Consider the following 14608-nt stretch of genomic DNA (forward strand, 5'->3'; position numbering starts at 1 on the left):
CTTCATTCTGTCATCATGATTCTCATGCCCATATGATCTACTAAACATGTACCTATATCTTCCGCCACTCCTCTTTCTCTGTCATGCATCTCATCTTCCCATTCTGTCAATGCTTCAAACTGTGTTGGTCTAGGTCTCGGTTCTAGATTCATCATTCTTTCTCTCAAATTTCTCAAAACCGCTAAATTGAATGAACCATGCTCTGGAAATGCCAAAACTCCATCGTCTTTTGTATACTTTGCCCAATTGTCTAACCAAATACAAGTATGGAATCCGTATTTCGCAACCTTAAAGGATGCGGGTGATTTTGGTGGGGGAAGCAACTGTCCTTCCCTAGTCACAATCGGTTTATACTTTTTAAATAAACTCTTAATTTTCCTAAACCAGGATTTTTTCTCTTTTTCTGGTGGATCATAATACATAATTTTGTCTATTCTGTGTATCGCTAGTTTTCTCCTACGACTATTCTGTTGTTTTAACCAATCGTAGTGCGACTCACACTAACGCACCAATCTGGAGCGTTGACGTCACCCTATAATTCTCCAATTCTAGCGCAGTGTACACTAACGCACCAACCAGGAGTATCTAAGTTTTCTTACTGCTAGCCAATCCCAGCGTGGCTTTTCTGACGGCAGCCTTCCTCGCTCTCATGGCTCCTGCTGAGCCCTCCTTTACAAAAAAAAATTCTGTAAATTTCTTACGTCTTCTGGCTTACAAATCTATTAGTAACGACATAAAAACGCCACCATCATCTGTTTCGCTAACCAAGGACAGTCAAAGACCTTTCTTACAAGAATTCCGTCTTTCCCGAAAGCAGCGCTTACCTCTGCCCTACTACGGAATCGTTACTTCCGTTGATAAAGTAGCACATCCCTCTATCTTACCCTTCTAGCAAGCATCAGCTAACCGATTCTCCAGAATTAAGACATCTAGTTGGAGACGCAATGCTCCTGAGAAATAAAACCAGAGTTTCGCAATTAACCCGAATGCTATTTCATTCACGCACTTACACACGGAAAATGTAGTACGTTCACACAGAATTCTGTCTTTCCCGAGAACAGCGAACAGTCTGTCCTACTACAGAATCATGACATTCGTTAATAAAGTAGCACTTCCCTCTACTTTATCCTTCTAGCAAGCTTAGGGAACACCTATTACCTTTCCAGTGATAAGCGTAATCATAGCTCCTTTTGGACTCCTGATACTTAAGACTAAAATTTCACAGGTGACCTTCGCTACCATGCACTTCTTTCATACAGAAAATGTCTCTAATGGCAATACACGACAATGTTACCGAATCGAACCCAGACAATGCGTCGTGCAACTCCAATCGTCACACGTTTTCCCCGAGTACCTACAGGGCAACAACAATTCAGTCTTTCCCGAGAGCAGCGCTTACCTCTGCTCTACTACGGAACCGTTACACTTCTGACTTCCTACATCCCAGAAGCCGTCAAACAACATTGAACTCAACGTGACTCAACATAGAGTGTTAATACATAAATCAAAAATCAAAAAGCAATTTACAAGCAATAATCACAAAACCAAAACAATAAAAACCATCCTCTGCTACCAGAAAAACTGATGGAGCGCAAAAACCTTAGCAACGGGAAAACAACCTGAAACCGGTATCCTCCCTACGTCACAGACCCAACGTCACACTAACTCATTCACAAATGCAGTCATTGGTGGGGCCCATAACACCAACACTCATACTTTTACTATCACACCGGTCTGTACACACAGGAGGAATGAATGGTTCAAGCGCTGGACATGTGAGGGGAACACCTTATAACCTATAGGGAAGAAAAGTCATTTACAAAATATACATTAACACCCTTTCACCTACAGATCCTTAGTCCTAAACATCAAAGCATTCCTTCCGCTTCGGTCAATGGACCAATTTAGTTGGATTGGTTGATGGTGATTTAGAACCAGCTAAAACACATTTCAGAATTTTGATCTTACCTTTCTCAATAAATCACAAACTCATTTCTTGTTAATCAATTTCTTTATCTAGATCTTCATAAAGGTTAAATTCGCTTTTCAAAAGTTTATATCAAATTTCATGTAAATCACAGAACATTATATTTACCTAATCTGGCTGTCTGGTGTCCTCTAAGTCATTGGGTCTGCACACTCAAATCTGCCGTCAGTCGTCTAAAGCAGATCAAAGTTCAAAGTTCTTTGCTCAGCACGCTACAGTCTCAAAGGATCGGCAAAAGACCAGAGACGTGCAAGCATCCGTCAGTGCCCATAGAATTAGGAAAAGTTTGCAGTCATCAGATAATTGGGCAGCATCCGAAGCAGTCGCCCTAAGTCGAAGCGTTCACGTAGCGTCACCGTCGTCGTTTGTCGTCAAAGTTGATCGTTAGTCGAAATCGATAGACCAGACCCTCCCTATTCTACCACGTATTTTTATAACAAAATCAAAGCAAGAAGATACATTTAATAATTCTAGCACGGTTATGATTGGCTGGTTGAGATCGTCCGATGGGAGCTTCTTAGATTTTTGTAAAGTTCGAGGGGTGATGTCACAAGTTCATGTAAAGTCAGTCCATTCTGGGTTTTTGTGACAGTCTATTGACTATTGTCTTGGCCGTCCTCCCACCGTGGCCTTGTTCGGGTACAATGGGATACAGGTCATGAACAGGCTACAGGAGTCTTTGTCGCAGCTGCGCGGATCGCTCCGAGCCTCGTGGGACAGTGGCCACTTCGTTGTGTCGCGTCGGCGGCCATATTGTATTTAGGCCAAATGTTAACTTAAGCGAAACAAACACAAAAGAGCAATTAATGCATAGAAATAATGAATCTAATGTTAACCCCTCACTAATCCCTCTATGTGCTTGTATTTATCTAGCATATAGCGACATTCAAAGCAATTATATTCACCCTTTTTAGGTCTCGCGAGCCAAAGGCTCGAAGTGACATTTTATATGTGGGATTTTCAAAGTGCTACCCACAGTTTTGGCCGATCACGTGCACAGCTGCTCCCACTCCCCCTCCCTTCTCTATAGCTTTGGCTCCTTTGTTTTTTATTACACCCTCCCTTCTCTCCCCGCTGTTTTCACACTACCCCCTCCCTTCTAATCAGTTTCCTTTCTGCTCCCTTGATCGCGTCTCCGATCACTGACCCCGTCTCTTTCTTTTTCAGCTGTCGCTATCTGCCTCTCTGTGCTTCAGTCTGCGCCCCTCTTTCCCACTGTCATTCTCCGCTTCTGTCTTCCCCCCTGAATGTCTCTATCTTTTCCATTTTGTCTCCTTGTCTATCTCTCCACAGTCCGCATCTGCCTCACTCTGTGTATCAGTCTCCCTGTGTCTGTGCATTGCACTGTTTCTGTCACCGCCACTCTATCGTTTCCCCTGTATTTCCCTCCCTCTCTGCTCCGCTATCTGCCTCTGCTGATTCCCTTTCTTTTCCCCTGACTGTCTCTGCCCCTCTCTCTTCCACTGTCTGCCCCAGATCGTCTCTCTGACTGCCTGTCTCTTTCTGTTCCGATGTCTCTCTTTTCTACCTTGCCAGTCTCACTCTTCCACGGTCCATCTCTGCCCCGCCCTCTCTTTTTGACTTGCTCTCTCTGCCCGTTTCATTTTTTTCTTCCGCTGAATGTCTCTTTTTCTTTCTTTGACTGCCTGTCTCTTTCTCTTCCGTTGACTTTCTGTCTGCCTGTCTTTTCTACTTGGCCTCGCTCCTCTCGCTCTCTCTCTCTCTCTTTATGCTTTTATCTCACTCCGCTGCCTGTCTCTGCCTCTCTCACTAACCACTGCCTGGCTTGCGTCTCTCTGTGACTGCCTCTCTCCCTCTCGTGGACTGTCTCTCTCCTCTACCCCTCCTGTGTGCTCTCTCTCCTCTACCCCTCCCTTGTGCTCTCTCTCTCCCCCCCCGCACGCTTTCTCCCCTCTACAGCCCTCCTCTGCCTCGTGCTCCACGACACAGTCTCTTCCTTTATCTTTAATTTTTGGCCGAGGCGCCGCCAGCCAGAACCAAAACAATTAATGTAAGTTTATCGCAACCATTGTTAAATAAGTATAGCTGCTCCATTATGTTCCCTTAGATTGAATTATGTACTCTAATCCCATAGTGATAGACGTTAAAGTCGTTACGGGAGTTATTCACCTCAGCAGTGACCTCATCATCCTCTCTTTCCTTTCATACGAGGACAAGAAAAATAAGTAAGTTATATTCTGTTATGAATATGTATATGTTTTGACTGACGCACGTTAGATGTGCTAACTTCCATTGCAACATTGCAGATATTATAGGTTGAGAGGTAAATTCTCGATGATACAACACTGGAATATTATGACCCGTGTCTTGGTCGTCACTGAATGAGACAGCAAATTGAAGTAAGTCTCACTCCCCTTATCACTTTGGGTGAGCACTGTTACACATTATGTAGCGCGTGCACTCAACCTATTTACTCTTGATTATAGGTTGGAAGTGTCCTTTCCTTACCGCTGCATATTGGATCTAATGGACACAAGTGTACATATTTTGGTAAGAGAACTTCCTTGCCTTCCTAGGCCCACAATTGATTATTTACCACATTACCAAGGTTACTAATGTTAGGTTAATTTTTCAGTCCCCAGAAATACAGTCCTGAAGAGACCCGGTATCTAGAGTGGGTCGAAACGCCGTCGACAACTCATATAGAAGAGACAGTTTTGGGTTAAATCATTACAAATTGCAAAATCTGTCCTTATATAAATTACCAATAACCTTTTTAATTCTCTTTCCTTCTCCTCTTTACACACATGTACTGTAATAGGTTATGGTTTTTCACTTGGGGTCACATATCACTGTAAATATTGAATTGTATATATTTTCAACTTTAGAAATGTATTTTTGATATAATTCCTATGAAACTAATGAACCTTGGTATAAAATAAAGTAAAAGAATACCTACCTCGGCTGAGGTTAGGTCTTACATAAAAAAGGAAATAGGCCTTCTGTGTGGGCTTATTATGAAAATGGATGTATAATTAATTTGATAGGCTTTCTAAAAAAGAAAGGTTATATTAGGCTGTGATTAAATCAGAGTGACATATTTAGTCACAAACTATGTATTATGATTCATAAGTGAGTTCCTTGTGGATATTTTTCTGTACTCAGAACCAAAACAAACCGCAGAAATATTTCCAAGCAGGCCTCTCTGTGCTTCAGTCTGCGCCCCTCTTTCCCACTGTCATTCTCCGCTTCTGTCTTCCCCCCTGAATGTCTCTATCTTTTCCATTTTGTCTCCTTGTCTATCTCTCCACAGTCCGCATCTGCCTCGCTCTGTGTATCAGTCTCCCTGTGTCTGTGCATTGCACTGTTTCTGTCACCGCCACTCTATCGTTTCCCCTGTATTTCCCTCCCTCTCTGCTCCGCTATCTGCCTCTGCTGATTCCCTTTCTTTTCCCTTGACTGTCTCTGCCCCTCTCTCTTCCACTGTCTGCCCCAGATAGTCTCTCTGACTGCCTGTCTCTTTCTGTTCCGATGTCTCTCTTTTCTACCTTGCCAGTCTCACTCTTCCACGGTCCATCTCTGCCCCGCCCTCTCTTTTTGACTTGCTCTCTCTGCCAGTTTCATTTTTTTCTTCCGCTGAATGTCTCTTTTTCTTTCTTTGACTGCCTGTCTCTTTCTCTTCCGTTGACTTTCTGTCTGCCTGTCTTTTCTACTTGGCCTCGCTCCTCTCGCTCTCTCTCTCTCTCTCTTTATGCTTTTATCTCACTCCGCTGCCTGTCTCTGCCTCTCTCACTAACCACTGCCTGGCTTGCGTCTCTCTGTGACTGCCTCTCTCCCTCTCATGGACTGTCTCTCTCCTCTACCCCTCCTGTGTGCTCTCTCTCCTCTACCCCACCCTTGTGCTCTCTCTCCCCCCCGCATGCTTTCTCCCCTCTACAGCCCTCCTCTGCCTCGTGCTCCACGACGCAGTCTCTTCCTTTATCTTTCATTTTTGGCCGAGGCGCCGCCAGCCAGAACCAAAACAATTAATGTAAGTTTATCGCAACCATCGTTAAATAAGTATAGCTGCTCCATTATGTTCCCTTAGATTGAATTATGTACTCTAATCCCATAGTGATAGACGTTAAAGTCGTTACGGGAGTTATTCACCTCAGCAGTGACCTCATCATCCTCTCTTTCCTTTCATACGAGGACAAGAAAAATAAGTAAGTTATATTCTGTTATGAATATGTATATGTTTTGAATGACGCACGTTAGATGTGCTAACTTCCATTGCAACATTACAGATATTATCGGTTGAGAGGTAAATTCTCGATGATAAAACACTGGAATATTATGACCCGTGTCTTGGTCGTCACTGAATGAGACAGCAAATTGAAGTAAGTCTCACTGCCCTTATCACTTTGGGTGAGCACTGTTACACATTATGTAGCGCGTGCACTCAACCTATTTACCCTTGATTATAGGTTGGAAGTGTCCTTTCCTTACCGCTGCATATTGGATCTAATGGACACAAGTGTACATATTTTGGTAAGAGAACTTCCTTGCCTTCCTAGGCCCACAATTGATTATTTACCACATTACCAAGATTACTAATGTTAGGTTAATTTTTCAGTCCCCAGAAATACAGTCCTGAAGAGACCCGGTATCTAGAGTGGGTCGAAACGCCGTCGACAACTCCTATAGAAGGGACAGTTTTGGGTTAAATCATTACAAATTGCAAAATCTGTCCTTATATAAATTACCAATAACCTTTTTAATTCTCTTTCCTTCTCCTCTTTACACACATGTACTGTAATAGGTTATGGTTTTTCACTTGGGGTCACATATCACTGTAAATATTGAATTGTATATATTTTCAACTTTAGAAATGTATTTTTGATATAATTCCTATGAAACTAATGAACCTTGGTATAAAATAAAGTAAAAGAATACCTACCTCGGCTGAGGTTAGGTCTTACATAAAAAAAGAAATAGGCCTTCTGTGTGGGCTTATTATGAAAATGGATGTATAATTAATTTGATAAGCTTTCTAAAAAAGAAAGGTTATATTAGGCTGTGATTAAATCAGAGTGACATATTTAGTCACAAACTATGTATTATGATTCATAAGTGAGTTCCTTGTGGATATTTTTCTGTACTCAGAACCAAAACAAACCGCAGAAATATTTCCAAGCATGCCTCTCTGTGCTTCAGTCTGCGCCCCTCTTTCCCACTGTCATTCTCCCTTCTGTCTTCCCCCCTGAATGTCTCTATCTTTTCCATTGTGTCTCCTTGTCTATCTCTCCACAGTCCGCATCTGCCTCGCTCTATGTATCAGTCTCCCTGTCTCTGTGCATTGCACTGTTTCTGTCACCGCCACTCTATCGTTTCCCCTGTATTTCCCTCCCTCTCTGCTCCGCTATCTGCCTCTGCTGATTCCCTTTCTTTTCCCCTGACTGTCTCTGCCCCTCTTTCTTCCACTGTCTGCCCCAGATAGTCTCTCTGACTGCCTGTCTCTTTCTGTTCCGATGTCTTTCTTTTCTACCTTGCCAGTCTCACTCTTCCACGGTCCATCTCTGCCCCGCCCTCTCTTTTTGACTTGCTCTCTCTGCCCGTTTAATTTTTTTCTTCCGCTGAATGTCTCTTTTTCTTTCTTTGACTCCAGGGAGCAGGCCCTGGACGTCAGGCCGACGTGTTAAGAGTGGGGAGGGGCACTGAGGCAGACTGGTCATAAAGGTCCCTCTGGTTAGGGGTGAATAAAGGACATTTAAATAGTTCACACTACAAAATGTAGGTCCTTGTTGACAATGCGGATTAATAACCTAACTCAGCTCTGAGCGTTGTTTTTCATCGACCTTCAAAGGATCAAGCCCTGTGTCAGTCCCGCAGCACTGCAAACTCTTAGCTGCAAAGTCTGCACATTTCCTAGCCGGGGGCTCTTTAGATGTTTATAAGCGCCATAGTTGGCACTATACCCTATTTAAAGGTACTCAATTTACCAACCTTGGAAGGATGGAGTGCTGAGTTCACCTTGCTCGCATCCAAACTTCAGCATGCATGTCACTTCGGATGGCTGCCACGAGTGTTAACTTATTGAGAAGATCTGGCAATTTGTTTACCCTTGAAAATGCAAATATCTATAGCTGCTTTGTTTATTTGTGCCCTTTTATGTAGCGCAAATGTATCGCCACCCACGGCATCAGAGCGCTTTACAAGGTAACAAGAAGAGCTGTGTGGATAACTCTCAACAGAAACAAGCATTTGCAATGCAATAGGTCTCGCATTTACGCGAGTTTGAGCCTTTGGCATTGTAAATGACAATGCCTTTTATTTATATTTTGGTTTATAAAACATAAATAAAAGGCATTGTCATTTACAATGCCAATAGCTTAAACGCGCGTAAATGCGAGACCTATTGCATTGCAAATGCTTGTTGGTCCTCCTTCTGGGCAACATTACAAGACATCACAAAAGCAACATTTATCATGCAGTATTCTATTTACTACATATACTACTGTTAGTATGCGTACAGATTTTAGTCATAAAGGTTATCTTGCCATGCAAAATGCAAATCCCACGTGTAATTCGTATATTAATAATGTTGATTAATAAACATGCAAACTCATTTAGTAATATTATAATTAATAGATTATATAATTAGTATATTCATGCAAATTGGGGGGGTATACAAAATGTTGTACTACCTGCTCCATCATAGTAATGCTGTACACAGGAAACAGGTCTGTACAGTTCCACTGCCCCCTGCAACTGTGTCCTCACAGAATGCTCAACGCATTGGAATGCCAACAGAGTTCCATTCCAATGGAATGGAAGAAATACGTATCGTAACACATGACCCCCCCCCCCCCCCTCCTTTTAATAAACAACAAAATCCACCCATCTCCCCTATTCCAACAAAGGAGAGGGGGGAAAAAAAACTTACACTAACCAAAACAAGCATTGGCATAGCCAATAGGTCTCGCCTTTGGGAACTTATAAGTGTTTAGTTATCCAGCACAATATCCTTGGTGCAACAACATCAACTGTTGCATAGCTAAACACTTATAAGGTCCCAAAGGTGAGACCTATTGGCTATGCCAATGCTTGTTTAAAGGGGGCCTCGAAACAGATCTCTATTGGGCTCTGTTTTGTTCCCTAGCACAGGCGGTCCGTTGTTTACGTACTGCAGTGACAGCTGGCACATCGCTGCGCGCGTGCTCACACTGCTCATTTCTCACTAGTGAAGAAGTTAGGGCATGACATCATGCCAGGTGAGCGTTGTAACGGTAATCAATTAAAGAGAGTCATTTTCTCTCTGGATTTCCCTTGTGTTTTTGAAACTCAGGAGCAGCAACATTGTCATGGTGTCACCAGGGCTTAAGTGGAAGCTTTTTTCAAAATTATATACAAGATAGTTGCTGCTTATTTATCTCATGCAACTAACAACCATTGACAAAGCAGCAGCAACCCCACAGTGCCAAACCACTACTTGCTTGAAAGTAATATTCATAAACTTGGCAATTTGACCACAACATAATAGCTTATTGCTATATACAATGTCAGCACAATTACGTCATGTACCACTAGTTCAAACGTTAATAGAGTAGCTGCCTTGCCCTACCTGGACTTACCTGCACCCAGGGCCGGACTGACTTGTTGTAGGTATGATGTTACCCGCAGCATATATCTGGATGCACAGAAACGGCAAAATACAAGTCGGGCGGCACACTATGCTAAGCACAGATTTTTACTTTACTTGTTTTAAGCCACACCCTTAATTGTGATTATATTGGCCACGTCTCTTTGAGAGACCCCCCCCCCCCCCAGTTTTTTCATCCCACTTAAAGCCCCGATCACATATAATGTTAAAATACGATTGTGTTTTCCCTCCTAACCCGAAACAGCAAAGGCCCTAGCCTAGTCACCATTTCTAGATCAGGCAATGTGTCGCCGACTAAACACCTGCTACCTAAACGAGCATTAACATTTGTTTGACTACCTCTTTCGCCTGATTCTAAGATGGCGGCAACTACGACAGTTTTACGCAGTTGATGCGTACCTTCCGCCTATGTTGCGCCGGCGCATACGGAAGTCACGTGATATTGCATTCTCTCTTCGCATTCTCTCTCTCTCCCTCCTTACACCGTCCGGCGGCCATTTCAGGAGCTCCTACCTGCAGCGGCCGCCATTAGAGGGAAAATCCGGGGAGCCGCCGAGAGCACGCTCTAACATCATTTAATCTTCACGCGGTCGCTGATTATCCACCTATCGCTATGTCGGAGGAGGACGATCAGATGGAGAGTGGGATGGCTCTGGGGCCGGAAGAGGCCGAGGAGGGAGCCGCCGAGGCAGCGACAGAAGAGTCCGGGGCGGGCGGCGATGCCAGCGTCCGAAGTGAAGGCACAAAGATCGATGCCAGCAAAAACCAGGAGGACGAGGGGTAAGAAGTCCGGGGCTCCAGGGGCGGAGAGGAGCGGGTTGCCTACCCGCGTGTGATCTGGCCGTTACGAGCGCGCATAGGGCCGGTAGCCTGGAGTTCTGGTATTAAGGGGCTCCCGATGTTGAGTGCTGCAAACGAGGGGTGGTTGTTTTTCTTGAGTAAAGTAGGTAGACAAATCGTTGTTCCATTGTTTGTTTAGTTGGGCATTACGAGTACGTGGCCACCTACGGTCAGTTTCCCGTCCTCTCTTGGTACATGACCCCAGTGCGCCCAACGATTATCGTTTTGAAAGTATCATACTTGTGCGAATTATGTGGAGGAAATCATCTCCTAAATCCATTCTACACCCAAATTGTGTTATTGAAGTCGTCCTCCGAAGTGCCCTGTTAATTCTCCTCCCACCCCTTCAAAAAAATAATGGAAACTGTAAGAGATGTCACAGGTCGGGCCTAGGACTCTAACTGTCCTAGTTTCCTTATGATCGCTTCGATGGGAGTGAGCATGTCTCCGTCCTACGGATATTCCGTATGATGGTTCAGGCTGTGACCGGGTTGGGTGCACCCGGTTTCCAAGTGATAACCATACTTCCTGTTAACAAGATTAGTAAGAATTATCACACAATTGGAGTAACAATTTGGTGCATCATTTTTTTTGTATTTACTGAGGTATTCTATTTTCCCAGTTGCTTTGTTTTTACTTAGCCACTGATATATATTTTTAAGTTAACATCTGTTGCCACCGTGTACATCCGTTACTGATTGTATTTGGCTCGCCTAGCCTATCCAGGATCTGCTACATGTTACGGCTAGTAAGTAACGTTTCCTTCAAGCGAAACTCCAATTGCGAAGAGGATATGATGTTGTGGGGGCGATATAGGAGAATGACGACCACCTGCACCTCTTTTGTGAAAGTGGGTGTATTTGTAAGTGTATGATTAAGAGTATGTGTCTGGGTGGGTTGTGAAAGTGTATGCAGCTGTTGAAGTCAAAGATCTGGTGTTCTGAGGAGTTTGAACTGGCTGGGTTTGTGAATGAGGAGTCAGTAAAACTCCCGGATGTGCCATGTGGGTATGGTGGGGAAGGTTAAGTACGAGTCTATGGGCAGCGTTCTAAATGGTCTTTAGACTGTTTAGGAACCGCTTAGAAATTCTAGTGCACAGTGAGTTGCCGTAGTAGCATCTACTTGTGATGAGTGCTTGCGTGATGGTCCGTCTGGTGTTATGTGGAAGCCATTGGAGAAGTTTTAGCAGCATCCGGAGAATGTGTGGCGTCGTGTCCAGCTTGTCGTCCAGGACGATCCCCGGGTTTCTATTGTAAGTGCTGGTCATAGTTCTGTTGGCCACCAAGTGGCGTCTCAAGGGGAGTTCCTATTTCCGAAGACCAGTAGTGCTTCTGTTTTGTCAGAGCTGAGTTTCAAGCGGTTCTCATCGATTCTGCGTAAGAGGTCATGTATTTGGTAAAGTTTGTTATAGTAGTGGGTGTCTTATCTGTGGGTTAGGAGACGAGTTAGATGTTAGAGGTTCTTAGCCTCCAATTTGAAAGGTGGCAGTCTCACTCTTAGGTGGTTTCTGACAGTGAGGGAGGAGTAGATCCTTTTGAGTTTGTCATTCAAGGAGGCGTCTAATAGTAGTGTCCTTGCTCCCAGGAAACCACTACCTCTTTGCTCACGTATGAGTTTGATGTATTTCTCACTGTGACAAAATTACATTCTTGGATACAATTTAAACTATTTTATAATAAAAAAACAATGCATGTGGAAACCCTTGCATATGTGCACCTGCTCTACTAGACCATTAAATATAATGGGGGAGAATCTCGGTATACAGTTATAAACTGCAAAGAGTTCTGTCGGGTGATGCAATTCTTTAACTAGACTTGTAATTAATGTTGAGCTTTCAATATTGATAAAAAAAGGGCCACCCGACAGAACTCTTTGTAGTTTACACTTGGCTAGGCAGAAAGTTTCTTATGGAGGCCGTGTGCTACCAGGAAGGTGGCAGAGGTGATGGAAGTGCTTAGGGTGTGGCGAGGGCTGTGCTCATTTGTGATGTGCTGAGGTTTTAGATGCTGTGGGGGCATGGGTCTGTTGGGACACGAGTGGACGGTCTGCATGATTGTGATTGGTTCTCCACTGGTGAGGGTCTTGTATTAAGGCAGGTGGATGTCTTTCTTAGTGATGGGCAGGTTGGTGATCTGTCAAATTTCCAGGGTGGTAATGGGTCATTTCTGGAGGACAGTTTGGGCGCAGAGCATTCAGTGGCTGTGCTGCATCAGGCTGTCAGTCTTTGTTTTCATTTTGCACATCACGAATAGGCCTAGATGATTAAGTCCGCTCCGTTTGCTTAGTTCCCAAACACTCCGCTCTACTGAGTTTTTTTTTCCTTTGGTCATCACCGTCAAGTTGGCGAGCAAGGAAAATGCACTTTCCAGTGAGATTTCTCACTGCAGGCAGCCGCGCCCACTCGCGTTGAGAACCCTACTGCTCGGGTAGAAAATCTACGCGAGTGGCAGAGTAGCAACATCCTCTAGCACTGCGCAGTGTGCCATTCACACTGATTTTACAGTGCGGGACAAACACCTGGTGCTGAAAATCAACACGAGCGGCATGACCAAACGCTCTGTCACTTGCAGAACTCCGTGTAGCGCAGCATGGAACTCCACCCAGGCCTAATCACCAACTTGGGCTGTTTTCCCAATCGCTCATATCCCTATCGACTCCAGTTACTTTTGTTTGCTCTCAAGAGGCAGCAGCGTACCTTCATGTTAGGGTCATTTGGAGAGCTCACGACTCACCCAGGAGGATTTCCATGGGCCGAGACTTGTTAAAGAACTATGGGGCATATTTACAAGCAGGCGATAAAAAATTGCCGCGTTTGCAGTTTTCGGCCGAAAAGCGGCGATAATTTTATCGCCTAATTAGCAAGGCCATGCTAACGCGTGAAACCTTGCTTTAGCGTCAGGATTCCTTACGCCCAGCTTTGCATCTCTAATGAGATGCGAAGTGGGCGTTCCTGCCCCAACATGAAAGAAGCGACATTTCGCCTATCATCAAGCCCCACGCTATGAAGCATAGCGTCAGGTAAAGTAGCAATAACCCCTGTTATCGCTACTTTCCTTACGCCTGCTTCAGGACTGACTTAGCCATGATATCCTATGGAAGGTGGATATCATGGCTAAGTTTTTGAGTCCCTCTCAGCAAGCTAACGCCACATTGCGTGAGATTATTGTCGGGTTTCCAGCGATAATCTCACGTTAGGCAGTTAGTGTGAGGATTTTTATCGTTGAGGAGATAAGCGTTGCTAATAGCACGCTAGCTCAGCGATAAAAATTAACGTTACCCGGCGATAATTATCCTATCGCTGAGAGCGCGGAGCGATAAATTATCGCCGGGTGTTGCTGATATGCCCCTATGTCCATTGATCTGTTCAGATCGGATTCCTGTATCACTAATCCCGAAAAAATCAGTGGTCATGACATACTGTCTTATTCAGATTGGTGTTTCTTTCCTTTAAACGTCAGAATCCAAACACTTTCTGCTATGAAAAAAGTAACTTATTCCCCACTTCACAAAAACCTTTCCATCCTGTGATCAAAATCACTGAAATGCGGTAAGAAGCCACCAATGTTGAAAATGACTTGGATTCTGGCTAGGTGTATATATGGAGAGATGGATGATCGGACAATGATGGATGGAGAAAATACATGTTGAGATGGAAGAAACCGTGCAGATAAAGTTAACTTAAACGCTAGAGGACGTGGAAGAGAGCAACACTGAGCGTGTGAAAATTTGGTAGAGATAAGCATACTCGCAGCACATGAGAAAAAGACCAATGGTGGTGTGGGAAGCACACGAGGGAGGGTAAGGCGGGAAGATGTTCATGAATGCCACCGTGTGACAGGTATGGGACAGCTGGAATACTAATGCACTCTTGGTATGCTTAATGAAAAAGGAAAAAAGTTTCCTAAATGTGAGCAGTGAAAAGATGCAAGTTACCAAACAATGAGACGGTGAAGAGGATTGATGTAAGTCAGGGGACAGAAACGGGAATCGATAGGCAATCCATCAATTAAACTAGTAAATCGGTGACAACGAAACCTATTGGTGGTAGGCTGTGGGTGGGCTTTAAACTCACTAAGCGTGTGGGAATTCCAGAATGTCTTTCTCCGTCAGACAGGTTATGTTGTCTCGTGGGAAAGGCCTAAAACATGTTGGGGGCGATAAAGCTTTGCTGGCACCAA

At 44.1% G+C, this 14608-nt stretch overlaps 1 protein-coding gene and 1 long non-coding RNA gene across 10 annotated transcripts in view; one reads left to right on the forward strand and one right to left on the reverse strand.

Annotated features, from left to right (window-relative positions):
- LOC146862038 (uncharacterized) overlaps nt 1-9874 on the reverse strand; it is a 90801-nt gene extending 80927 nt beyond the window's left edge. For all 4 annotated transcript variants that reach the window (XR_014978086.1, XR_014978084.1, XR_014978085.1 and 1 more), the window contains exon 1: nt 9562-9874. This is a non-coding gene — a long non-coding RNA (uncharacterized LOC146862038). The remainder of the gene's footprint in view (nt 1-9561) is intronic.
- A 196-nt stretch (nt 9875-10070) lies between these two features.
- Nucleotides 10071-14608, forward strand: part of HNRNPD (heterogeneous nuclear ribonucleoprotein D) — a 54063-nt gene continuing 49525 nt past the window's right edge. For all 6 annotated transcript variants that reach the window (XM_085641238.1, XM_085641242.1, XM_085641241.1 and 3 more), the window contains exon 1: nt 10071-10370. In XM_085641238.1, the coding sequence (XP_085497364.1) occupies nt 10204-10370 (167 nt within the window). In that variant the 5' untranslated portion in view covers nt 10071-10203. The remainder of the gene's footprint in view (nt 10371-14608) is intronic.

This window comes from Triturus cristatus, chromosome 2_2 (genome assembly GCF_964204655.1).
Source record: "Triturus cristatus chromosome 2_2, aTriCri1.1, whole genome shotgun sequence".
In the NCBI taxonomy this organism is placed as follows: Eukaryota; Metazoa; Chordata; class Amphibia; order Caudata; family Salamandridae; genus Triturus; species Triturus cristatus.